This window comes from Mixophyes fleayi, chromosome 6, assembly GCF_038048845.1.
Source record: "Mixophyes fleayi isolate aMixFle1 chromosome 6, aMixFle1.hap1, whole genome shotgun sequence".
In the NCBI taxonomy this organism is placed as follows: Eukaryota; Metazoa; Chordata; class Amphibia; order Anura; family Limnodynastidae; genus Mixophyes; species Mixophyes fleayi.
Window position 1 is genome coordinate 36,151,155 of NC_134407.1, and position 27,691 is coordinate 36,178,845.

At 38.1% G+C, this 27,691-nt stretch overlaps 1 protein-coding gene across 2 annotated transcripts in view; it reads right to left on the bottom strand.

Moving 5' to 3' along the window:
* The window catches only part of FBXW4 (F-box and WD repeat domain containing 4), a 147,550-nt gene that overhangs the window by 40,900 nt on the left and 78,959 nt on the right, over window positions 1-27,691 (bottom strand). Inside the window, exon 6 of one of the 2 annotated variants that reach the window (XM_075216279.1) lies at window positions 15,900-15,965. The exons of the other annotated variant lie outside the window; for it this stretch is intronic. Coding sequence (XP_075072380.1) covers window positions 15,900-15,965 — 66 coding nt within the window. The remainder of the gene's footprint in view (window positions 1-15,899; window positions 15,966-27,691) is intronic. 2 annotated transcript variants of the gene reach the window in all.

Genomic DNA, 27,691 nt, shown 5'->3' on the forward strand with positions numbered 1-27,691 from the left:
CTCTCCCTCGCCCTTGGTGGACATGACAATTGGCCAAAACGGTTGGGAGAGAAGACAAAAACAACAAGCTGTCCCGTTCCTTTTCTTGTCTCTTATTTCTTTTATTATAGCACGTGTGTTCTTGTAAAAACGATTAGATTGCAATTTGTATAACACAGTGACCCCCCAAATTCAGACATTTAACCCCTTTATGCACAAAGAATGCCAAGAATTCTCTTGTCTTTGTGGCAATTCTCTCAAACTGTGATTTTCAGGTTGAAATCGTAAAGGTGGCTGCGAATACAGTACCCAGAGTTTGCATCTCTTGTGTGGGAATGGAGATACAAAAAGAAAAAGAAAAAAGCATCTGTGAGGCTCTCACTGGGCAAACAAACAGAAAACGGTGATTAATTTAACTCGACAAAGAGACAAACGATTTAGCCAAGTCTGAAAAGAGCCGCCTTCGTTATATTAATTTACTGCAATAAGAAGTATCCTCAACAGTAACTTTTAAGGCAAACGTTTCACGCAAACTGTTCATCAGAAATGTCAATGTGCACAGCATTGATGTCACAAAAACGAGTTAAGTTTTATTCTAAGCTGTGATAAATTGGTATCTGTATGACTTTAAACGTATGGTTGCTGCATTACAGCGAAGACATACACACTCCAAACAGCTTCCCCTTAACAAAAGACAAAATGATCACATACACTAAAGCTCATTATTGGGGACTCCAAGCACTATGGGCACTATGTTATAGATAAACTCACCAAGTGGTCCATCAATTTACAGAATAGACTGAAAAATCACCAGTCTGTAATGAAAGAAGCCTTGTGGGCTTGTGACAGACAGGAGCCGGGGGGATAACAGGTACCCATCACTTTTTCATTGCATTCACTCAAGCCAGTGAGTCATTTAAGAATGTGCAAAAGTGCAATGCAAGTGTCTTCTGCAAAGGCACTCTGTTTAGAAGTAAATACATGGCTATGTGGTTGCAGGTGAAGCTGGACATTTTTTGCAAAATGCAGATTAGCCACACAAGTGTTAGTGAGAGCTTTGCACCTACAATTTCAGGTTATTTAAATATATAGACTGAGGTGGAGAATGCACATTTGTTGTACTGGTAGTAGGCACAAAGGAGTAAAATTCTCTGGCTAGTCAGAAGTGCTGGAAACCCAACCTCGTCCTTATACCTACAATGATAAAGGGTCGAAAACATTGGAATAAACAAAGAAAACTGCCGAACTTGCCAAGGAACTTTATTCAATGACATGAATTATGCACCTTCCAGTTGCGCTATTGGGTGAAAACGCATTTCAACCAATCATTCCAACCACACAAAAGTGACACATGAAATAATATGTATTGTAATGTGCTTGGTTAGAAAACTTCACACTTGCAGTAATATAATCAGTGCGAGCCCGCTGTTTACTGGTTTGTAAATGAGCCTGTTATTGGTGTTGTTATATAGATAGATAAATATACACAGATATAGGCATTGTAAGAAACAATAAATAAGCAATTTTAGCAAACATACTGAAATAACAACTATTGCATTTGCTGCAAGACAATTTATGAAGACAGGTCCAAACTCAATGCAGGAATAATGGTAGATGCAGCGCCACTCGCTCATCTGTATAAAAGTTTTGAAGAAATACACACACACATACATACATACATACATACATACATACATATATATATATATATATATATATATATATATATATATATATATATATCTATATCCGTTAAGTGCCACTGCCAATAAGCTTTTTTGCAGTGAAGTTTTTGTCTAATCATTTAGACTAGTTTATGAATATTTGACACGTGTTGTTGAAGGTGTTACAAGTTGGAAACAGTATACACTTGGCTTGCAGAATGAAAAGTCTTTGTACCTTTACAGTTAAGGCTTGGATATAATTTCTTTGTTAGAAATAAGCTGTCTGTTGAGCCCAGAGCTAGCTTAAAAACCTGTCAAAACATAAAGTAATGGCCAATATTTCAGACAAGCCTCTTAAAGAATAGGATTTTTTGTTGTCTGTATTTTCTTTGCAGACGAAGAGAAGTGCAACAGATACCACAGAATTGTCTCATAATGGTGTGTACAAGAGTTTGCCATTGACCCCTGCCAGGCAAAGTTCTAGTTTCCGAGACTAATCTCTGATCTGCGACAACGGTAACATTTTAAGTATTGTATTACATCGTTGTGCATAACTTTAAAGTGACGTCTCCTTAGGAACACTCCACTTATGTGGGTAAATCCCCCAGTAAATACAAAGGGGGGGTGAAGAGGGAAAATCTGTCATGATCCTCCAATCTGGTGAAGAGGTACTTTAGGTATTTGTTTCCTGCACAAAGCCAACCACAGGATTTTGTAGCACTTGCAGCGAGAAGAGTGGGATGTACGCATTATTGGCTAAGCCAACATAGGACAAACTGGATGTTTGCTTTATTCCTTATGTAAACAGAAGCCTGAAATAGCTGCTGAGGCGTAAATCAACGTTCTATAGAAGATGAAGATATGCCAATTGTTGGTAATGAATATGTATTCACAAAAATACCGAATACCAATAAGTTAGTACTTATTTATTTAGGAACAGTTATATAGTGCCTGCATATTACACAGTGCCTTACAGAAGACTATTTCATCATACACATCAGTCCCTGCCTCAGTAGAGTTTACAATCTTTATTCTTTACTAACACGCGCTAGGGATAATTTATTTCAGAAGCCAATTAACCTACCAGTATGTCTGGAACTTCACTGCCCTGTCAGATTCTAAGGCTTGTACACTTTTATAGGAGTTACTACAGTGGTTCTTGACAAATACAGGGATAGCTTGGAGGACAGAAGAGAAAAGCAACCTACAACTTGGATGATAAATGTTAACCAAACAGCACTATATCTTTTCACACAATGATTTCTAAATTGTACAGCTAAGCACACACAGTTTCACTTCACCCAAAAAACCATTGCAGAGAGCAGAGCAAGTCCTTGAACAAATGCAAATTTCTATTGGTAAAAAAAACCCAGTACAACTGTTAGTCTCAATGACAAACCCACAATCTCCTCCTATGAAAGTTGCAGTGTGTTCATCAGGTGATGAAGGAGGAACAAATATCCAGCCTACCCACTGACTAGTAACTGTTCTGCATACCTCTATAGTATTTCCTAGCACACTTGCCTACTCTTCCGGAATGTCAGGTAGACTCCTGAAGTTCAGGGACTCCTGGTAGAGAGGGCCGCCTTCCTGGATCGGGCTTCACTTTCTTCTAAATTTGGTGTGGCGGGGTTTTGATTATGCGAATCGTGTTATCATGGCTCCGCCCCTTACTGAACGGTGACACAAGTTGCGCTGTTATAAAGCAGGGACGGGGATGTGATGAAGTGGCCACCTGAATTTGTTCCTTGGACCCTCTGTCCTGGAACTCCGGGATGAGCGTTCCAAAAAGTATTCAAGTGGGATGCCTAGTTAACTCACAGGCTGAAAATCTGCTCTGCTCACAAAATGGCTGACTTCAGGTGACAGGCTCTCTTTAGTGAGAAGTTGCAACATCAATGTCTTCTCACTGAATGTGTACAATAAGAAAACTGTGAATGCCTAGACATATTTTGTAAAGTTTGACAGGTATAGTTGTACTGCTTGTAAGCTTTAGTCCCCCCTTCGCTTCCAGACCCCTGCACACATGATATTGTAACCTACCCTGTTACCAAAGCCTTATATCATTATAATACACAAGGTATGCTAATATGCGTATCCCTGTAAATAATCTGTATACAAAGTGAGCTGTGGTGTCATAACTTCATTGTTCATTAGGAAAAGTTGTGTTGTAGACAGATTAATGAACTGTCCACTATAAGATATTATAGGTTTTGTAAATGACCACAGATTTCTCTGACACTCCTCCTACAGACTTGTGCTCTCCAATCATGGAAACCGTGGGGCCTATTTAGCAAGTGGTGAAGAGCCAAAATGGCAAAAGGCAGTGTCACAGCTTTTTGTTATTTCACAAAGTTAACACCAAAGATATCAGAGATCTCCCTGTCTGTAACCTAATTACAAGTGCTTATCGCAGTCCTCTACTATGGGGACAGCTATATTAAGCAATTTATTAAGCTGTATTAACTTTTGCAATGGAATCCAACTGCAGCCTCTCCGCCTTAGTTGGATCACTCACAGTACAAAGTGCTTTGTGCATGAGCAAAGCACGTCCTCCATTCACTGACCGTGTTAGGCTGCGGGTGAATAGGTAAAAAAAACCTTAATTGAAGAAGGGGGTCTTCACCTGGCATTGAAAATAGTAGCGGTACTTAATTATGTATTCATGCAATGGTTACCGCCACCACATAATAAAATAGACCCCTATGACTGCTAATATTATACATACCTTTATTAAACTACTAAATAAGAAAAACTTACAAAATATATGTGGTCGTTTGATTTTTGATTGAAAGCCCCCTTTTTGTTTCTGACATCTCTGTGATCCAAATCCACACCCACCTATCTACTACATTAAACCGGGGCATACAATCAGATGTAGGGCTTTAAATAGGTGGGTATCACAAAACTTAATCTGAAAGAAAATAAGAGAAGAGAACAGGACAATTCCTGAGTGTGTAATGTATCCACAAACATTACAGGCTCTAGTCATAACAATCTGTGATGTGATCAAATAATAGCACCGCTCCTGCATTGTGAGAGAATGCAGCTCGGTAAAGGTATTCTACATACGCATCCAGTATTAGGATCTTCAAGGGTTAACTTGAAATCTTTCATTTAGTAAAATTAAGCTGAAGAAAAAAATAGCAAAAGGTGTTAACTGATCAATATAATGTGACAGCGAAGGCAATAAACAAAAAGAAAAGGAATTATGAAAGTTACAGGGTTTTTCAAGCACTATGGTCACAAATGCTACTCCAGCCAAAACATTAATTAGGTGCTAATAAATTGGTTCTGGGGATTGATGTCCAAAAATTTCCACCTGGGCTGTAACATCTTTTAAAAGATGCAATTATTATGTAAGGACATCGAACATATATTAAAGTATGGTCATGTTACACTGACTTCATCATGTCCTCTCAATTCATTAAAATACAGGACATTAAAAAAATAAAAATATATGCACACAATTTTAATTTACAACTGCTGAGAGAGCCACTAAGACTATGATTGACTATGTAAGAAAGAAAAAAAGAGAAGGAAAAAAGTTGGAAAGAAGACTTTTTTCCCCACATAAAAGCTAGAAAACCTGTCAACATACAGTAAATGAACATGTTTTAATCTGACATTTACAAATGCATTTACTACAAAATTGCTTCCAGTTATTTTAATTCTCTTCTAGCTCCCTTTCCTGTAGCCATTTTTTAATGCCAGTGTCATGTAAGGGAGAATAAGAGGGAGAAGGCTGATTTCACAAAAGTATAAAAAGAAAGTTGTTTCTGCAACTGTACTTGAGGAAGAGGATAGAAAACGAATTGTAATCATAGTTTACTGGAACGTCCGGGAGACTCCAAAATTTCTGGGAGGCTTCTCAGACTCCGGCAAAGGTCAGCATCCCGGATTAACTTTGTTCTGAAGCGGCCAGGGCTTTAATGACGCAATTCGATGCAAATTGCGTCATCTTGGCCCGGACGCATAATGACACAGCATCGATGACTTATTCAATGTACATGTGACATAAATTCATGTGTTTAAGGAGCAATAATCTATTTCTAAAGAGGTTTAAAATATAATCTGGTCGCACTAATCAGTGTTCCCATACGTAATACATTTGTCAATTAGAATTATACTTGTTTTGTTATTATACCCTCCAATACGTTGAGTAGATCCTTTTGAGCCTGTAGAGTTAATTGCTTCTATGGCATGCTTATGTAGACTTTTGGTTTCTGACTATACCTTCCCATATACAAAACTAGCAAATATAGACTAAAAACACGACAAAACTAAAAACAAAAAAAAGCAAAACAAAAAAAGAGAATACATTACTTAAAATAAAATATTTTCATAGAACTTGGGGGATTTCTAATATTTTTGGATCTAGTGCATTGTTAGAAAATGTATCTTTCCATCCATGTACTCGTGTCCTTAAAGCTGCATTCACAGTTTTTCTGGGGGTCCCCCATTTCTGTAACTATAGGACTCCACAAATCTTTTTTGCTAACCACTTTAAAATGACTGCAGTGGTATGTGCGAGACAGAAGACCAATAAGCAGTTGCAAACTCCATGATTGTGGCTTCCCATTGATCCACGTTGTAATACCCCCTCCTGCAGAGCCACAAAACCCCACAGAAGAATGACCGAGCACAGCAGAAAATATCTGCCAATCTACTGTCATATATTTCTGCTAAAAAGACCGTTTCTTTACTCATGAAATTCAGGGGAAGGTTCAATTAGCCGCGATGGTCTCAGGAACATCGCGGATGCTCGTTTTTACATTAGTACAGTAAAAATATACAATAATTTTTGCTTGCACCTCCATCAGACACATCGCGCATATTTTTTTCTTTTTGAATGTCTTAAGATATTGAATTCTGACAGCATTCACAGAGCAACCTATAAAGTATTTTCCGAGCATGCAGAACTTATTGGAGGTTACAGTAGTTACAGCGAGTACAGTTTATCCTTCACCATAACATTCATTTTTTTTAGGTTTTGCAAGACCTAATTATATAAAAGCATTTATAAAAAAAAAAAAATCACAGATCCCCATAAAACTAGCTTGTTACTTGTTAGCTAAAGCTCAAATATAAAAAAAAAAAAAGAGCAAAAAAAAAAAAAAAGCAAAATAAAAACACAAAAACACATTTATACACCAAAAATCATCTCAGATTCTTGTAGGCGTGATGCCTTACCGAGTGAAAAAGGGTACAATGCATATCCTGGGTAAAATAAAAAAAAGTGACAATAACAACAGCTTACCTATTTAGCATGAACTTTCCTTAACAAATGCAAAGTATGACTTATTCAGCCTAATTAGAGGATTTGTGTTATTGTTAAACAAGCAAACTACTGACCTGGGATAAATGGTTTAATCTGTTGAGTACTAATTTTTCTTAATCTGCACTTGATTAGTGCAATAAACAGGACATGCGCCCCCCCCCCCTCCCCCTCAGTTAGACATCAGTTTTCAAGAAAAGTAAAATCTATTTCTTAACAGTAGCCTCTATGTTTATCTAATAAATTACTAAAACCTAATGACAGTAAAATAAAATACACTTAAAAGAATAAAACACCGGTTGCAGCATAGTTAAAGATTTTTTTTTGCTAGAATTATTAAATAATGACTGACTTGTGGCACTTTTAAATTATTATTAAAAGATTCCTGTATGACATATGTTCAGACATAATAAAAAATATAGTTTTGTTTATCAAGAGTATTCTCAGTGATCTCTGTAAAGTTTAAACTAAACTTTATTTAAAAACAAAACAAAACTAGTAAATATTTTATACATATAAAAAAAAATAATAATATGAAAATCATATAACTACTATCTGCACCCAAGAAGTGTCTAGCTGGTTAAACGAAACCCAAACAACATAATTTCAGGAAATTGTAATTATTTAATCACATCTTTCCTATTTTGAACAAAAAAAACACATTTCACCGAACAGCGTAAAGATGTCAACACTTGCTTTTGGCAGATCATCTTCATATAAGACACACAGAAGAAAAAAAAAAAGAATAGAAAGAAAAATCTTCAATGTGCTAATGGAAGAACATGACTTCATCCATACCTTTTACTGACGAGCCTGCCTCTATTGTTTTTTGGGTTAAAAAAGAAATAATTCATGAAAAGGGATAAACTTCACACAAACACTTATATGTTAGAAAGAAAAACATAAAAGAAAAATAGAACAGCACTTTTCAACTGTGACAGGTTGGACATTTAGCTGACAGAGTCACGTCTTGTGTTGGCTGCATGGTTTTTGGCCCTTGATTCGCTCTTCAATCAGGCTTTGGTATTATTGAAAGATCAGACTAAATCCTCCCTGTTCAATACCTTAATCCTATTTTCTACAGCTTTATTATCTGCTTGGGCTTCTCTGGGAAAAGCAGTTAGGGATGGCACGTTCTCTTGTGTGTTTTTTTCCCCTCTAGGTAAGGAGCATTCAATTCATTACCAAAGAAACGTTTAACAAATCTGCCAAATTAACAATATGTGTGGCTTTCAAGGGGCTGCTCCCTTTTAAAGGAAAGTAAAATAAACACTTTTTGTGTTTACTGACAAATAGTATATGGAAACACTGACTTGTTCCTCATGTATGAAATAAATCACTAGTCTTTCCTAATTATTGCTGCAGACTGAATTGTAGATTTTCAGGTCAGTTTACAGCAACTTTTCTGTAAGCCAAGACCTACAACACATCTGCAACGTTCTTCATTTTGCAGCCTTGAAACACGAAAGTTCAAATATTTACTACTGAATCCCGAACCATGACAATTGTAAAAGAGAATGATAAAACAATTATGCAATTCTTTCCTTACTTAAAAGCTTCCTTAAATGAAATTCACTTATCTACACCACACATTTTCACACTTTATTAGGACCTATCACATAACAATTCTTAATCTCTCTAACACTTCTATGTCTGTGTTGTGACGGGCTGGAGAATGGTTAAGAATAAGTGGATTAAAAGCTCTACAAGATCAAAATTTCAACTGTAGTATAAAAAAAAAAAAAATAATAATTATGGTAGTTGTCCTAACTCCTAATATTGTCTGGAATCGGTGGACTAAAATCCAGGGGGTAAATGTATCATCCTCCAATTTCTGCAAGTCGCTGGAAATAGGCGACTTTGTAGTGAAAATTGAAAGCGTCAATGGCTTGTAAAGGCAAACTTTCCTTTACAAGCCATCAATGCTTTAAATTTTCACTGCAAAGTCGCAGATTTCCGGCAACTTGCAGAAATCGGAGGATGATACATTTACCCCCAGGACTGTCCTTAAATGCTGAATAGGGGACATGTTTCTTCTCCACAAACCAGCCAGAATATAAAGGCTATTCATTAAAGCAGGGTAATGAAAAATAAAGTAAACAAAAAAGACAGCACAAGAAATTATGATCAAATGTTCATTATCTTGTTTGTTTTGCACATTTTAAATTTGCATCAACACGAGAAGAAATTTTAAAACACTGGTTTAATCACAAATATATGGAAAGGTTTCAGGAACTTGATGTAACGTTATGGAGGACAGATTTCTTTATATGCACACCGACTTCCTGTTTAGATGTCTCCTGAAATGTTTGGTCAAAGTAGAGGAACATTTACACATATGTTTGTGAATGTAACAAGATCAATTCTCATAGAGATCCTATTTATACTTTTAAGTAAATCATTTAAAGTGGACCTGTCCCTTCCACAAAGTGAAAGCAGCCATTTCGTGGACTGAACCAACATTCATGAGAATAACTGATCTACCTATTTCAGCACATCACATAGTTTAATCCACTGTGTATAGGTGGCAAGTCCACTCTCTGTTAAATGACACCCAAATCCATGATCTCTAGAAAGCTTTTAAGGCCCGGAGTACATCCCAAAGTTACATCTCTGACAGACGTAACTTTTCATTTTATCGGGAATAACTTTTTTGCAGCCTATGGCAGTGGCGCACGCAGGGGGGCCCCTCCGCTAACAAAGTGCTCCTACATACGGCACTGTACTATATACAGCAGCCGCGGCGCTGTCAAAGAAGCATCGCAGTAGTACACCGACCGCAGACGCTTCTTTGACAGCGCCGTGGCTGCTGTATAATACAGTGCTGCCGAAACGGTGCTGCTGCTGCGTTTTTTTTTTCCGGTGGGCGGGAACCCCCTCCTAACAATCCTGCGTGCGCCCCTGTATGGGAAAAGATGCCAGGTGATGTAGAGTCTACATCATTATGGAACAGGTCATAACGTATAATCTGTGTTATTGGTAGCAGAAAGGTTGTCATTTAATGCTGCCAATACATTTTACTTCACTTGTTGCAGTAAAAAAATACTCCGTACACAGGTACTCGGAGCTGGCAGATAACCACAGGTGTGCCCATACAGCAAAAGAGGGAGAACCAGAAGAGAGAGGAGGTTTGGGTAAGATATATTCTGAAGTACAGTCATAGCAGTCTTACCTTTCACTGTCTCTCATTCCAACAGCGCCACATACACACCACCAGCAGGGGTGGACCTAGACTTTATTTTTTGAGGGTGGCGATATAGCATAGTTACACCTCCCTTCATTTTGATTGCTGATCCTGTTGGCTCTGCCCCTGATCCCAATTGGCCCCACCCCTTTTGATCAGCGTCTTGGCAATTTATAGGGTATGCTTGTGCTACTGATGGGGGGTGGGGATTGCCTCGTTTGCCCTCACCCTGGATCCGCCACGGACCACCAGTAGCTGCACATAAATGCCAGTTGCCAATAACTGCTTTATTATTGGTGGCTAATAATGCTTCTGCTTTACAATAGCCACACACACACCTTCCTCACACCACCACCAACTGTAATTCCACTACTATATATCAATTGTTCCCCACACCTCTTAGATCGTAAACTCATTTCATGTCATTGCATGTTAATTATTTGTACTATGATCCCTCGATGTACAGTGCTATGTAATATGCTGACACTTTGTACACTAAGGAGAATAATAAAAGGACATAGCAAGAACACATAAATGAAACTAACAATAAGCCTACTACCTTTCTAAAAGTTCATGAGTTCTAGTGGTACTTCCTAGCAGAGCCGTAACTAGGGTGGTGCGGGCGGTGCCGTCGCCCCGGGCGCAGCAGCCGCCTGCTACCTTCCCCTCTGTGGTACATAGTAAAAAAAAAAAATCTAAAAAAAAATTGTGGCCCCTCCCCCGACTCGCGGCACCCCCCCTGCCCCGCGAGTCGGGGGAGGGGGGGTGCCGCGAGTCGGGGGAGGGGGGGGTGCCGCGAGTCAGGGGAGGGGCTAGTGTGGTGGCTGGTCCATGAAAGGACTATGAAAAAAAACGACGGCTCCCTGTCACTGCAGATCACTGATGATGTCACCATGCTGTCAGTACAGAAGAGCCAACACTGCGGGGAGCTGAGAACTGACCTTAAGTAAGTGAGGGGGAGGGGGATCTGTCAGCTCCATTAGTTGTTCTCTCCCTAAGCACTGGTCTGTTATATCACATGCTGTGTGTTAGCAGCTCTCTGCTTCCAGGACTGCCCCTCCCAGCATCCCCAGCTCCTCCTAACAGCCCTGCGTTCCACCAACACTCTCACACTATAGAGGTCACAGGAATGCTCTCTGTATGGTATGGTGGTCATAGGAATGCTCTCTGTATAGTATGATGGTCACAGGAATGCTCTCTGTATAGTATGGTGGTCACAGGAATGCTCTCTGTATAGTATGGTGGTCACAGGAATGCTCTCTGTATGGTATGGAGGTCACAGGAATGCTCTCTGTATGGTATGGAGGTCACAGGAATGCTCTCTGTATGGTATGGAGGTCACAGGAATGCTCTCTGTATGGTATGGAGGTCACAGGAATGCTCTCTGTATGGTATGGAGGTCACAGGAATGCTCTCTGTATGGTATGGAGGTCACAGGAATGCTCTCTGTATGGAATGGAGGTCACAGGAATGCTCTCTGTATGGTATGGAGGTCACAGGAATGCTCTCTGTATGGTATGGTGGTCATAGGAATGCTCTCTGTATGGTATGGAGGTCACAGGAATGCTCTCTGTATGGAATGGAGGTCACAGGAATGCTCTCTGTATGGTATGGAGGTCACAGGAATGCTCTCTGTATGGTATGGAGGTCACAGGAATGCTCTCTGTATGGTATGGCGGACACTAGGAGGCTCTTTATATTGTATGTGTGTATATATATGTATATATATATATATATATATATATATATATATATATACACACACACATACATATAATAATTTCGTGTGATGGTGATAAGGGGGCACAATGTGATAAAGATGGCTCCATGGCACGGTGTGATAAAGGAGAAACTGTGATGGAGGGCACAGTGGGATGAAGTAGCCGTGTGATACAGATGGTACCGTTACAATTATGTTTTAATTTGTTTCAGTGAGTTTTATTTAAAAAAACAATTCATTTTTTTATACAGCTAGCATGTGACAGCTGCATTTAAAGTACTTTGATTCTACGGAGGCTTATTACATAAAGATCCTTACAAAGCCAGACCGTGAAGAATGGGGAGGGAGGGGTTTCAGTGCGGTTTAGAACTTGTAAAGCGCTAGCCACGCCCCCACATTAGGTTGACCACGCCCACTCGACTATTGACACTCCCACATAGATGGGGGGTGCCGGTGCCCTGTCTCGCCCAGGGCACTAAAATGTCTAGTTACGGCACTGCTTCCTAGTGAGCTGCTGTTGTTCCTCTATTATCAAACATTCTATCTCAATGTAGCTCCCTGTAGGGTTACATGCAGGAAATTTATAATGCATAAGACAAATGCTTTCCTGATGAATCACAAATATGGTTACAAAAAGGGTCTTAACTTTAATATATATGCACTCTTGACACATTCAGCTGCCTTTTGTTCACAAAAACAAAGGTGAAAGTTGGTTGTGAACATTGAAGAAGTTTAAGTTGAGGGTCTTTGGTATCAATGAAGAAAGAAGAAACTGTGTGATCTTATATGCAAAGCATTGGAAGCCCTTAAAGCAAGGAGTTCATATGGTTATGTAATTAAAACATCTATGTTTTTCTTAACTGTTTATATATATTTATTGCAGACTGTATTTAAAGTGGACATAGTAGTATGTACTCTTTGTGGAGTACACTTCCCAGTAATTCAACAAAACACCCACTCACCTACAAGCATACGGTATATTTACATGCACATTATGGTGCATTGAAATGCAGTTAGTCATAGGTCACAGGCTAGTATTACCTAGGGAAGCAACTACTGGCATACGTTGTAGATTATGTTGCACTGAATAGCATTACCATATGGCGGGTCATGGAAAAATACACTACTGAATAACTCTCCAATTTAGACATATCTCAACTGTAGAAACAGATAAAATTGATAGACGAAGAGTTTAAATGAAGCCCATATCAAGATTTCATTTAAATATGAATGTTTTTGATATTTTGTAAAAGTTACTTAAAAATAGATTGTATACATATCCTGCTTATAATGTTTTATGCAGACACAAAACAATTGTAAGTTTCTTAATGCATGTTTCGCTCATCATAACTCCAATTGAAGCATTCCAAAGTTCAAATGTCTGACTGAGTCTTATTGAACACAAAATGCCTATAAGACATTTGTATGTCTGGGGTTCCCACGCAATACATCTAGAAACCGTAAACTCTTTAAGGATTCTTGAAAATGATTCGGATTTGCCAGGTCATTGCACCCATAACCCACCTGGTCTGCCCTGTCAGGAGGAAATCCAGATTCATCTTTTTAAAACATCAATTTATGACATACTTTAGGTAAAATTCATCACAACTTGAAGAAACAGCTGCCCACACACCATGCTGCATACTTTCTTTGCATTTCTTTCTATTAAGTGGTTACAGGCCCAAAAGGGCCTTTCTCAGATTATACTGCCTACCTCTATAGTAAAAGCTGGAACTCCATCTAAAGAAACAGTCTTTGTTGTGGGTTGGAATTGTTTTTTAATATCCTGACCAGACTGTACATCTGAGGGGTTATGTGGACATCGCCTTTGTCCCCTGTTTCTAATGTATGTTTTTATAACACTTTTGCCCAGCTGACGTTAAACATCCACAAAGTTCTTGTCAACAGAAAGATACTGTTTATTTGTAGTATTTCAACTGTTTTCCTTTGACTAGGTTTGTGTTTTAAAGTAGCCCTATTTTTATTTTTTCCTTGCCCAATGTAGGTTAACAAGATGGCTGTATAACAATTCTCATGTTTCAGGAATTTCCGAGATTTTATAAATGTGTTACTAAGTGAGCTGAAACCACTCCTGTCAATCTTACTTATGTGTGTCTGTGTATATGAGAACCAATCTTACGTGTGTGTGTGTGTGAGAACCAACTTACTTGTGTGTGTGAGAACCAATCTTACGTGTGTGTGTGTGTGTGTGTGAGAACCAACTTACTTATGTGTGTGTGTGTGTATATGAGAACCAATCTTACGTGTGTGTGTGTGTGAGGACCAATCTTACCTGTGTGTGAACCAATCTTACTTGTGTGTGTGTGTGTGAGAACCAGTGTTACTTATGTGTGTTTGTGAACCAGTGTTACTTATGTGTGTGTGTGTGTGTGTGTGTGTGTGTGTGCCAATCTTACTTATCTGTATGAATTATTTTACAACATAGCTGATTGGAGATCTGACCTAGTAGCGAGGCCACATCTATCATTGGGGCGGAATAGGGAACATTTGTAAATTTAAAGTCAACTTGTTGTAAAGGAAAATAGTTTGTACTGCGAACCTACTAAATTAGGCTAGTAAATGTTTACATTAAGCAAGTTCATTGCTGCTTAAACTTCACTAGCAGGTTATGCCTTTGGCACAATTAGCTACAAAGGAAAAATATATCACTTATTTTAAGTTTTCTTTGTTTTTTGTTTATATTTTTATAAATAATGCCACCGACTATTTTCAGGAGGCTTTGTAAATATGACTTAAACAGATTCACAGTGCGCATAAGTGCTTTTTCAAGGCTCTGCCCACAGTAAACTATCCTGTGCTGCATGTACCACACAAAGGACATACAGTAGTACGAGTTAATTTATCTGACGGAGATCTGAAAGTAGACTTTTAGGGGCAGATTCAATTCCCCGCGTTGTTCTTTAGACACAGAGCTACAAGCAAAAAAATCAGTGTAGTAATAATGTGCAGCTTTAACTGTAGTAACTGTAATAGTGCGCAGCCCGCGTGAATTGAATCTGCCCTTAATGTCTTTGTATAAGAATAGTATCTATCGTATATTAATTAATACTGTATATTTACCTATATAAACCTCCCCCCGAATAAACGTTTTTTTTTATTTTTTTCAAAACATCCAGTTACATGTTTGAAGTGGATTATGTGTTGAGACGCCTCGTTAGAGTTTGTTGTGACTGTAAAAGCTATAGATGGTCACCTATGATTTTAATAATAGCCACCAGGATCCTTTTACTTTCATATCTGTCGCTCCAAATCACTGCGACACTATTTCACAGGTCTTAGGTTTGTGTAACATGAGAGCCTTTTATTTCTGTTTATTTTATTTGCTGTTTTCTTTAAAGGTGCTATCCTACTGAAATTAATGTGTTTTACCTAGAGGGTATATATTTTGGATTTAAAATAATAAAAAAAATATTAGTTTAACAAGTACAGTGGTGGTACAAGTTTTAGTAAACAGGCTTTTGCATGGTGAAGCGTCGCTGGAGGCCCGCATGGCAATGCCAGCAATACCCGCCAACAGTCTTCACTGGCCTGGGGCTTTGATAGATAGGAAAAAATCCCTAAATCCATCCAAAAAACTCATCTCCTATTCATAAATAGACCCCCTAAGGCTTGCATTGTTTTTACTGTGGAATTATATATTTTCTATGTGTATGCACATGTAAACACCGGTATTAATAATTTGTTTTAATATAATGTTCACTGAATACACTTTGCTAACCAGAGAATAAAAAGGAATGCATTCCAGCCAATTACAGTGTTGTAGATAAATGACTTTATGAAGTGATCAGATGCCAAGAGTAAATGAGAGATGTAGATTCTCATATTCCATAATGATGTCATGTCAGTTTAATGATCTGTAAGTCTCCTCTCCGCAGTGTCTGTTCTGTCTAGGTCACTAGATGTCCATGAACAAAAAAAAAAAAGTTTGCTCAATACAGAAGAACATATGTACTCACTAAGCGAGTACAAAACATAGTCGACAACCAGCGAGATCATTTATGTTCTGAGTGTTCTGGCAGAAAACAGATGTTTGATATGACAAATAGACATTACCTCTGAAGGTCCCAAATCCTGAGTGGTGATGTATGGCGGCAGCAGGCTGTCCCAGTAACAAAGGAGCTGGAAAAGCATAAGCAGAAAAAAAAAAAAAGATTAACCAGCACGCCAGAGATCATGAGGGTCATCTGTTCTACACACGGAGCAGACAAGGGGTGAATCAATGTATCGAATCTTTCTGTCATTAACGCTACAGCAATCTTCCTTACGTAATCCCCATCGAAATAGCCAATGAAGTTGGGGCACATTTTCTGGCTTCGTCCTTTAAATTTTCCCAATCACTTTACATACATTGACTTTTATTTTTGCATACTAATAAAGGCAGCAAAGTAAAAGTTATCTGCAAGTAGTATAAAGGCAACAAAATGAAACTTAAATCCCCTTCCGAGATACAGGTTTAAATATGACTCTGCCGATGACAATAAGTTTGGTGCATAAAGTTCTATGTATCACATACACATAGAGGAGGCAGCCGATTTGTGGCCTGCACCAATATGCATGGGAATGCATCCATTCACTATGACCTATTGCAATTACCGAGACGTAAGACAAAGTGAGCAGATAGGCATAATTCCCATGAATATTGGTTTCCACTGTATTTAAGCGATGGTAAGCTTGCAATCCCATTAGATGTAAATTTAAAATATATAAAAATTGCAGATTACAGATATATTGCAACAAGCAAACCACTGGTTATGTAACCTGCATTATTATACCATTTAAAAGACACAAAAAGCTTGTAAATGAAGGTAAATTTTGACCAGCATACATACATCATCATCATCATCACCATTTATTTATATAGCGCCACTAATTCCGCAGCGCTGTACAGAGAACTCATTCACATCAGTCCCTGCCCCATTGGAGCTTACAGTCTAAATTCCCTAACATACATACATACACACACACACACACACACACACAGACAGACAGACAGACAGACAGACAGACAGACAGACAGACAGACAGACACACAGACTAGGGCCAATTTGATAGCAGCCAATCAACCTACTAGTATGTTTTTGGAGTGTGGGAGGAAACCGAAGCACCCGGAGGAAACCCACGCAAACATGGGGAGAACATACAAACTCCACACATATAAGGCCATGGTCGGGAATTGAACTCATGACCCCAGTGCTATGAGGCAGAAGTGCTAACCACTTAGCCATACATGTGAGTTTACCACTTTACATTGCGATGCAGCGGAAATTAAATTGTGTGGAAAATATACCATGCTCTATAGTGCAACATAAGAGACTTCTGAAATAAATATATATTATATATATATATATATATATATATATATATATATATATATATATAGTTTTTTACTGTGAATATATATTTTATTAACATATCTTAAATGAAAAATATTATATACATAAAAGTGTTGATTAATTATTGTATAATAATTATTATTATAAAAACACGCTTCACAAGTATAAAACAGCTTAAGATAAACAAAAAAAAGTAAAGGAGTTTGGAAGTTAAAAATGATAATAGCATATTATTTAGATGCAATGGGAAGTATAGCACATTTAAATGGTTTCTTATAGCTTCAAGAACTGTTCTCTCAGTAGCAATTGGCCTTTAAATATCTGAGAAAGGTATTTTGTCAATGAAGCATGCAACTACAAAGTAATACATTATTTTCTTCTTTTTTTCTTTGACATAATCCATTAATAACTAAAAAAAGCCAATTACTGCAGTGAGTAACATACCAGGCTCTCTCAAATCATTCTCCTGAGCAATTTGCTTCTTAAGATTCTTTAAAAAAATAAAAATGTAAACAATGAAGAGACAAGCATTTTCTTACTGGGAAGGTATGCAGTAACACTCTTTGATTGTTACCACGGGTCTAAATTAGCATCAAGGTAAGTCAATAGTGAAGAGAGAGGGGAGGAAACCAATTCTAATCCCTGCCACTCTGGCAAGTCTGACCTCCCAGTAGGCCTGCGGTAGGGATTAATATCTCTACCCCACTGGTCCTTCACCCCTACAACCCCCTCTCTTTTGCCTCTTCTTACTTGATCCAGTCTGCAGTTAGCAGACTAAAATAAAACGAGTTTCCCTCCCTATATTGTCTTAACACATTTCTCCAGGTGCACACTGAGCCGCTGGTTTAGCAAAGGAGTTCTATCCCACCAAGATACCTGTGGTTTTCACACCACCTTGATCTTTCCACTCCAGCGCTCCTCTTCTTTAATACAACAGACTTGCTCCTTTATTCTTTTTTTTATATTAGATTGGCCTTACATGAGTTTGTGTGACAGAAAAAAAAAAACCCTCAATGCTTTAACTCACATATTTATTTCTTTAGAAACCTCAAAAGATAAAATGTGTTTTATTAAATGGCTTTTACAGCCAATTGCCTATTTTACTGCTACATTTATATACGATCGTCAGGAAGGAAAGTGGCATCTATTTTAAATTAAAAGTGATGGGATCTATATAGCAGGTACAAGAACCAAAGATCAGTCCTACAACAATGATTTTATAGGATATATTAAAAGTGGATAGAGTTAAAAATTCTAATCCCACACAGGGATGGTTATAAATAGTAGAACAGTGGAAATCAATTTAAAGATCTCTAGGTTCTCTCCTGTGCTGTACCTATTCTCTGGAATGCTCTTCCATGTCACCAAACACTCACAGCATCTCCAAGCTTTGAGTGTTCCCTTAAAACTCGTATCTTCAGACAAGCATAAAACCTGACCCCATGATAAGTCACTTCACTCTGCAACACTGTGTGCGAGGTGGTGGCATTTTAGAAATCATTAGTACCAAGAGAGTGGCAATACTATTCCCGCTGTCCTTGAGTGCTCCCTACATCTGCTACATGGTATCTCCCTTTATCTTTTTCCATCGGCGGCTGTCTGCGTTACAGCTTGTGTTGCCTATTCCTTGTGGACTTTGGCTATTAAAGCACTGCTTGAACAAGTGTACTCTCTTGGAACATTACTGTTTGCAACCTATCCACCGAATTATTTCCCTTATTGTAAAATGCTGTTTATGTTAACTCAGCAGAAGATCACCAAGGGCCTGAGTCATTAAGGAAAGTAAGGCAAAAAAAAAAAAAGAGTATATATTCTCCTGGACAAACCATGTTACAATGTAAGGGGTGCAAATTTGTTTAATATTTTGCACATAAGTTAAATATTGACTGTTTTTTCATGTAGCACCCAAATACCGGATAGCTTTATTTTTACACTGAAATTTAAAGTTGATCTAGGACATGCCCTACCCTAACTACAAATCTGTCCCCACATTTTAAATTTAACTCTCCCTCTCCAATGCAACACGGTTTTGCCCAGGTGCAAAGTTACTACTTTTTTATGCTTTTCTCTCCTTAATGACTCAGGCCCCAAGTATTTAACTCAAGAGACAGATTTAAGCTTCTGTTTTTAAGATTCATCCATTTCACACATTGCACTGAACTCTGGTAAGTTGTAATAAATTAGATAGTAGATATTCATTTCAGCGCTTTGATTTCTATTTTTTTTTTTTCTTTTTTGGGTAGAGAAAAACTGTTTTAGCAACAATGGTTAAACACAATGACTAAAAGACATATGGCAGGTGGCAATTACATAGAACTGGATAAGCGTCTGAAAATAGAAAAAAAGAAAACTGAAGCAGGTGAAGAATGACATGACCCCAATGCTACCAACCATATAAGTTTGTGGTTTGTCTATCCTCTGATTCAGCAGTGACACGCTTTGGCAAGGAAGGCCACCGTAGCTGTCAAATCCTTCACCATTGTGCCCATCAAGTGCTTTCAGCTCTTCCCGACCCGCACTGGCATTTTAATTACTGTTGGGTAAACTAATTTGTCCAAATGAAGGCAACTAATAGAATATGCAAGCTCTATGACCTCTGACAGGCAGTGACACAAGATACAAAGGAGGCTAAGGAAAGCTTTTTATCTGAGCCTTATTACTCTCTATTACTACAATTAGTCATACTCCAATGCTTCTAATGTGTGTGTGTGTGTGTGTGTGTAGGGGGGGTGTTTGGAATTGCAATTAAATCAATTTTTGATGGGCTGAAAGTTGGTTAGAGAACCATCCAGCCTGTGAAACAGTGATATTATAGCAGCAAAGGTCACAGCCTTTGTCAGCACCTGTATTCCCCCCATTTTGTTCATTACCTCGCAAGCTGCAACAATGAATAAGTAAAACGTTCTACATTCCAACTGCGAGTGCTCCAATCGTGGTGATCTCATCGGCTGCCGTGAGCACTGGAAGGTACCACACTGCATGCACTTTGTGCCAGGGATGCAGCAGTACAAGCATACAATCTCACTGCTCACACATTATGCATAAACACAGTCAATACAGCTCCAAAATAATAAAAAAAAATAATCAAATTTTCTATGCTCATTTTACTGCCCCTTTCATTAAACTGGAGGTTTTTGAAAAACCGCAAAACTTGACCAGACACGACTAGTGGGAGAAACATTACCTGGTCCTCAATAATGCTAAATCCTTATTTATATGAATTTTCATTCAACATCTATATACATAACGGGAAATATACATAATCTGTTAATATCATCATCATTTATTTATATAGAGCCACCAATTCCGCAGCGCTGTACAGAGAATATTTGCCACTCACATCAGTCCCTGCCCCATTGGAGCTTACAGCCCGAATTCCCTAACACACACACACACACACACACACACACACACACACAGACTAGGGTCAATTTGATAGCAGCCAACTAACCTACTAGTATGTTTTTGGAGTGTGGGTGGAAACCAGAGCACCTGGAGTAAACCCATGCAACACGGTCAGAATATACGAACTCCACACAGATAAGGCCATGGTCAGGGATCGAACTCATGACCCCAGTGCTGTGAGGCAGATATAAGAGTTAGTCTTTGCATTAAATTGCTAAGCATTAGCATTTGAATAGAAGTATCTAATATTCATCATAGTTTGCTTTTAAGTATGATTAAATAGAATGTTCGTTTAACTTGTATTTCAATCTGCAAAATCATCTGAAAACAGGAATAGTGTTGAACCACTAGAATAGTAATGAATAGTACAGCAATTAACAGTGGTTAACGTAAAAGATAATGCAGAAGATTAGATATCTGCTGCATAGTAAATGTCATTCTGGAAGCTGCCACGACACACGAGGATGCCTTATCTCACTAGCTTGGAAAAAAAGTAAAAGCCTGCCCGTGTCAGTGAAATCCATTTACGAGCTGTGACAGTTGATGATGCATAAGAAAAATCAGCAAGATCATTGCTTAATTTCTATACTTGGTGTGTCCATGAGTTGGAATTTGAAGGCACTTATAGTGTCATTAAAAGTGCAGTGGAGTCTTCAAGAGTACTGGAACGTGGTAAAGATCGATGACCGTGATACTGTATCTTAATGGGGCACACGACTCAACACAATAAGTACTTGTTTTAGAATGCATTTAATTGTAAAGTTCTTCTTGGAATGAAAAAAGTTCTGAGTGTATTTTTGTTGTTTTGGAACAACTGCACTCACAGAAACAGACATTTACTATGCTTCAGTTTTAGAAACTTAGAAAAGCTATCCTAGAATTTCCACTCTATAAACAAGCCCAATTTAAACAGGAAATATTTGTAAACTTATTACCATGAAAGCTCCCTTCTACTGTACTATTAGAACAGGAGATAACTACCTGCCCTAATGGACACTTTTCCAGATTATTAGCTGGAAGAAGTTTAATATTAAACTCAGATAGCACTGATAGGTTGCCAACACAGCGGATTGGATAGCTGATGTGGCTTGCCCAATCAGTGGCATTGCCATCTATTCAATATCCAGAGTTTATTTTCAAACTTCTCCCAGCTGTCAAACTGGGAAAAATGTTGGTTATAGTGCCGGCTAGAGGAAATATATTCCAACACACGGGGTTGCCGGTACTATTTGCCCTACGAGTTTGGAGTAGAGGAAATATTGTGAAAGAATTACATTCAGATTAAGCAAAAAAAGAAATAAACCCACTAGGGGTTAATCCGGCGCTTATGAAAAGGGTAGAAAGAATATACTAATATGCAATCACCAAGACAATATAAAACAAATATAATAGAGAATACAAGAAAAATAGAGATAGCGAGATAATCTATAAAATAAATATCAAACATCCTTCACTGTCTACTGCAGCTAGTCAAGGGCTTATTGCAAGGCCCTGAAAAAATATAAAACATAGAACACTCAGAAAAAGACTGTAGAGAGTGACTCAAGTTAGTAATATCGTGATTACAATGACCCCCATATAAAAATACAAATGATGGTTGCAAACAGTAAAAACACACATTTAATATCAAATATTGAAAATAAACAAAAACTCCATAAAAACTAATTGATCAATGTGCTGTTTATACAAAAGAATGTCCTTCTATAGTAATCCAGATCCACAATTGAATGGTGACCATTCAAACTAGAAACCACTTAGCTCCACTAATCGGAAAATAGTTCCAAATGATTATATTCACAAAATGTGGCCAATCAATGGGAAATTTCGTTATATCCTGGGCTTGAGTGGTTAATATAGACAACTTTGTAGCGAGTTTCAGATTCGAGTAATTAAGGCTTCATAATTAGAAGAGATAGTAAACTTTGTTCAATTGTTAGTTCCAGATGAAATATGGAGTATAAGTCTTACCGGTACCAGTATGGGATTCTTCAACACTCCGGAGGGAGTTAGAGCCCTGTAATTAGCTTCTGTCGACGGACCCGAACATGCCTCACCGCTCATCGAATTACCCTGTAGTTGTAGAAGGCGTGCGCCTTCAAAAGTTGTCAGACAAGACTTATACCCCATATTTAATTTGCAACCATCATTTGTATTTTTTATATGGGTGCAGAGCCGGATTAAGGGAATGGAGGCCCCTGGCCTAAGGGGGCCTCCATTCCCCTGTGAGGGCCGCCCCCCCCAGCACTTACCTCCTTCCCCGGCTAGCTGTGCGCTCTTTACTGAGATCTCGTGAGAGTGAGACTCACGAGATCTCCTCAGTAAGGAGAATACAGCGCGCCGGGGAAGGACTGCAGGGAAAGTGCTCAGCCCGATCAATACTGCTGCTGAGCACTTTCAAGGGCCCCCTGGATGCCATAGGCCCCTGGGCTGTAGCCCAGTTAGCCCTATGGTTAATCTGGCCCTGTAAGTCTTTTTCTGAGTGTTATATGTATTACATTCAGATGGAATTAATTTTAACTCATGGTAGTAGTAAGATAGTCATGATAAAAAGTAAACTGTACTCATAAAGCAGAGTTTAAGTTGATCTTGTTTTTCTAAAAATGTTCCGTATTGATTATCTTGCAAAGAGAACCTATCAAAATTAATATATTTTTAAAAATGTACTTTCCCTTTCTGCACAATGCTAAAATCCATCTCATAGATGTTCCATAGCCTTTTTTGGCAAACTACAAGTGCAGTGTAAGACGTCTGCGTGCAGTGAATGGCATGGTCTAGAGGAGTCCAACATCTGACCTAAAAGACTATAATCGCTTTTCTTTACGACTGGAAAAGTTGTATCTTTTAATAGATATTCGCCATTCCCCAAGAGGGCACTGTTGTTCACACAAGTGTCCTCCAGAAGTTCTGTACCTTTAACGTATTCCATACTTCCATTATATTTATATGGAAAATAAAGCAAAGAAAACAAACATAGCTTCATTATATATTGCATCTTGCAATATTATTTGATTGCGCATTTTTTTTTGAGGATGCAACATAGTGGCAGAGAGAGGTAGAAACAACTTCATTCTAAAACTTAAGAAAATAGTTGTTCTCCAAAGAAAAAAGAAACCACGAAAGAATAACGTAGTAAGGTTTTAATCATGACATATTCCTATGGTGTAGGCTGAAGACGATGAGTCATCCTTTGGCGGGTGCTTGTGGATAACAGATTATGAGAGAAACGAATGGCGACTGGCGCAGGCGTGACAGCCCCCTCCACCCGAACATATTCACCCTAAGTAGCTCTTGCTTGCGCCTCCATTCTGCTATACAGTTCGGATTTTAATGACAATGATCCGTCTATAAGTGAGGCTGGTGGTGAGTGGGGGGGGGTTGGTATTGAAGGTAACCAGAATTTAAGTTACAGATGAGTTAGTCTGTACCTACCATGTATTAGCTTGGCGTGGAAGGAGAGGGGGCACTACGCGTGTGTTAGCCTAGGGCGGCCTGAGCTTTTAATCAGGCCCGGTGTCCAAGGCTCCAGATATTACATCCTCAGCTTGATTAGGCATGAAAAATTGATTGCAGAGTGGCAAACCAGGTACAAGCAACGTAAAAAATAATTTGCAATAATAACTAAACATATCACCCAAAATAATCTAAAGACCAATGGTTTATGTCAATACAAATAAATGTACATTTCTTCATTAAAATTACTTACATTCTGGAAATATGTACATATGAGGAACCATTATCTGTTTATTAACAATTGTTAAGGGAATCAAGACTATATAATCAAATTTCTCAATTCAGAATTAGTTTTGGCACATTATTTGTAAATAATCTATCGTTTGGGTTCAGTTCTCTCTCTAGCAAATATATGGACAGTGCTTTTCTTTTTTTTTAAATAAATGTTCAAGACATACAGTAGGTATAGTATATTTATAGAAGTGTAATGCAATACCATTCATAGACACTAATGCAATATTCCCCTAGTAATTAACTTCATATTAAAACATGCCTTCATAAACTATAACGTCCAAAAGAGGCCTTACTTATTGGCTGAGGCAGAGTGTTAAGTACAAGCAGTTTGCGTAGCACATTTTGCATTAACCCGAGAGTGAGCGCACCTATGTGTAGACGTGCAGGATTGTGGTACTTATTCCCGCCTGCATCTAGAGAGACTGGACAGGGGAGGGAATGGGCGCTCTAACGTTGGCAGAGTACGGCAAGGACGTGTTTACGCATGTGCGGCTCATGCAGACCTGGTGAAACACGCATATACGCCTCTTAGGAGGCGTATCTTTTGCACCCGCTAGTCCGAAGGTGCGAATACTCACCGATGCCTCATCACAAACCAGCCGCAAATGCTGCTGATGCAGTGGTTTACGAATTTTGAGATGTGTACAGCTCTGAATATGGGTGGAAATACGCTCCTTTAAAAAAAAGAGTAATCTACTCCCATTTTGCGGCCAACTCTGCATCAGCTCCTTAGTCTTTAAACAGCAGAAATTATACACTATAAAGTTATTTTCAACATAAAAAGAACAAAAAAAAAAAAGTCTGAGCAAAATAAAAATAATAGACATATTTTCAAGCTACGTTCCCAGTCCAGCTACATGGGAAATAGTGGTAAAGATAATGGCATCACTATTTTCATTGGTCTGATTTTTCACAATAAAGGTCATTACTAACGTTCTTCATGCATTGGCCTCCCACCCCAAACCACAGAAGGTAAGGAAGCGAGCACTCTGGACCACTTATCTGAAGGCCAAACTGTATTTTAAGAAAACAAAAGCAAATAAAAAAAAACAAAAAAAACTGACAGCACAAGCTCCCCATCTCATTTTTTTATCTACAAAGTAACATTCACATTATACAAACAAGCATTTCATACTCTACATAGAACATATTTTTTACCATTAATTATATAACATATTTTCTAAACAATGATTACCAACTATGTTTTACAAGTAAAAATATAGGCGATGTAATATAATTTAACAGTCTTCACTTGGCAAATATTTTACTCTCTCTATCAATAAGCATGTTACTTTAGAGCCCTTAAGCGGTTTTTGTTTACCATTAGAAAAGACCCTTAGGGGTCCTATGGCCTCTAAGGGTTGAAGAGGTAACCCAAGAGCCAAAGCTTCTTATTGCCATAATAAAGCAGCCAAACAGATTGCTAGAATGACGGACACACCCCAACCTGTTATCCTCTACACAGTGTGCTCTTGTATACAGAAGCATTAGTCAGATTATCCATGGTAGGACTTTGAGGTTAGAGTCCTCTACACACAAAGATTATTTAAATAAAAGTAATACGACACACTTAGTGGGTACTAATTACAAGGTTGTGTTGAAGTCTCATCATATGAGCGTTGGTTGTCCCAAGATTCAAATAGTTCAGGCAAAGGGTTTCCCATTTCGTATAATTTGCTTATTCTGAGTGGAACAAATATATCAATCTAAAAAACCCCTCCCCCCCCACCTCCGTCCCATTACTTAATAATAAAGTGTGTTCAAGCATGTAAAAACAAACAAAAAACAAAAAAACAAAAAAAAAATGTAGTTTGTGATCTATTATTACAAAAGTTGTTATATTTTTGTATGTGTATGTGTGTAGGCTGTGTTACAACTTATTCATGGTGAAACAGACATCACAAACCACTTTTTATTTTCTTTTTTACAATTTTATCTATCACCAGGAAGAACCTTCAATTCTTAATCAACCAAAATGGAATGCATGTAGATTATTCAGGATATACGGAGTTTGCTATTGGTAAACTATTGCGACAATTTCAAGTGTATCATAAAAGATACAAATACACATAAAAGAGGCACAAATTGTAAAAAGAATATATATGTAAGTCTAAGCCACTGTTTAAGCTTTTAAATGTTTAAGAAAAATACACATCCTCATTCATTTTCTATATGTTTGATTCTTTACTAATAATCAGGTTATTTTGCATTCAGCTTAACATACTGCACTAGGCCTTCAATCCGCAGCACCCATTTGGGTACACTTACCGAAGGGTGAGAGACTAGGTATTTAGACAGCTGTCAGCACTATTGGGACCAGTGAAATGTCAAATGCTATCAGACCCTATTATACCAAATTGAACAGTACTAGGAAGAAGGGAGTCATGAACCTTGTCTACCCTGTACTTCATTACAAAATTGAAGGCTTCTGAATTAAGAAAATAGCAGTGCAACCAGTTGGACATCCAGGTCATCCCAAACTTTATAAAAATAAGTTTATAAATAGTAGATCTTCCTAATAGCCCTGGTCAAAACATTTATAAATTACCTTAATTAGGAAAATATTTACGCTTAAAAGTAAAAAAAAAACAATCAAAAACTAAAACAATATACAGAAACATAGAATTTGACAGCAGATAAGAACCGCTTGGCCCATCTACTCTGCCATTTTTTTTTTTAACCTATGGTAACCTCAAACCCTATTTGAAGCTTTATTCTTTGGAAGGATACCCTTATATCAAATCACAAGCATATTTAAATTGCTCTACTGTATTAGCCTCTACCACCTCTAATGGGAGGCTATTCCACTTATCCACTATCCTTTCTGTGAAGTAGTTTTTCCTCAAACCTACCTACTTCCTTCCAGTTTCAGTGCATGTCCTTGTGTCCTAATACTTCTCTTCCTTTGAGGAATGTTGCTCTCTTTCCCTCTTCTTTGTGCCAAACTATACATATTAAGATCCTCTTACCGCTGTCAGACAGTTTTACTGGGAGCTGAGCATCACGGTGCCCCAACATCCTTCTGGATTCTGGGGCATTACGTCAATGAACGTAATTGAATAAAATGGTGTAATGTCCAAGTTGGGCCATCTATATACATACACACACACCCCCCATGGTGATCATTATATTTTAGTTTTAGTTGGTGTACAACATACTCAGGGCTGCCACCAGTATCTGTGGGCAGAATACTAATTAAACTGGAAGCCCCCCCACCCCATACATTCCCCCTTCGTCTTCACTGTACATGCAGCATCACTTACTCTGCACAGTAAATGTTCTGCCCCCCACTCCATCACAGAAAATGCTTCACTCCACTATCATAATAAATGCCCAAATAACTTACCTAATTCTTTTGCATCG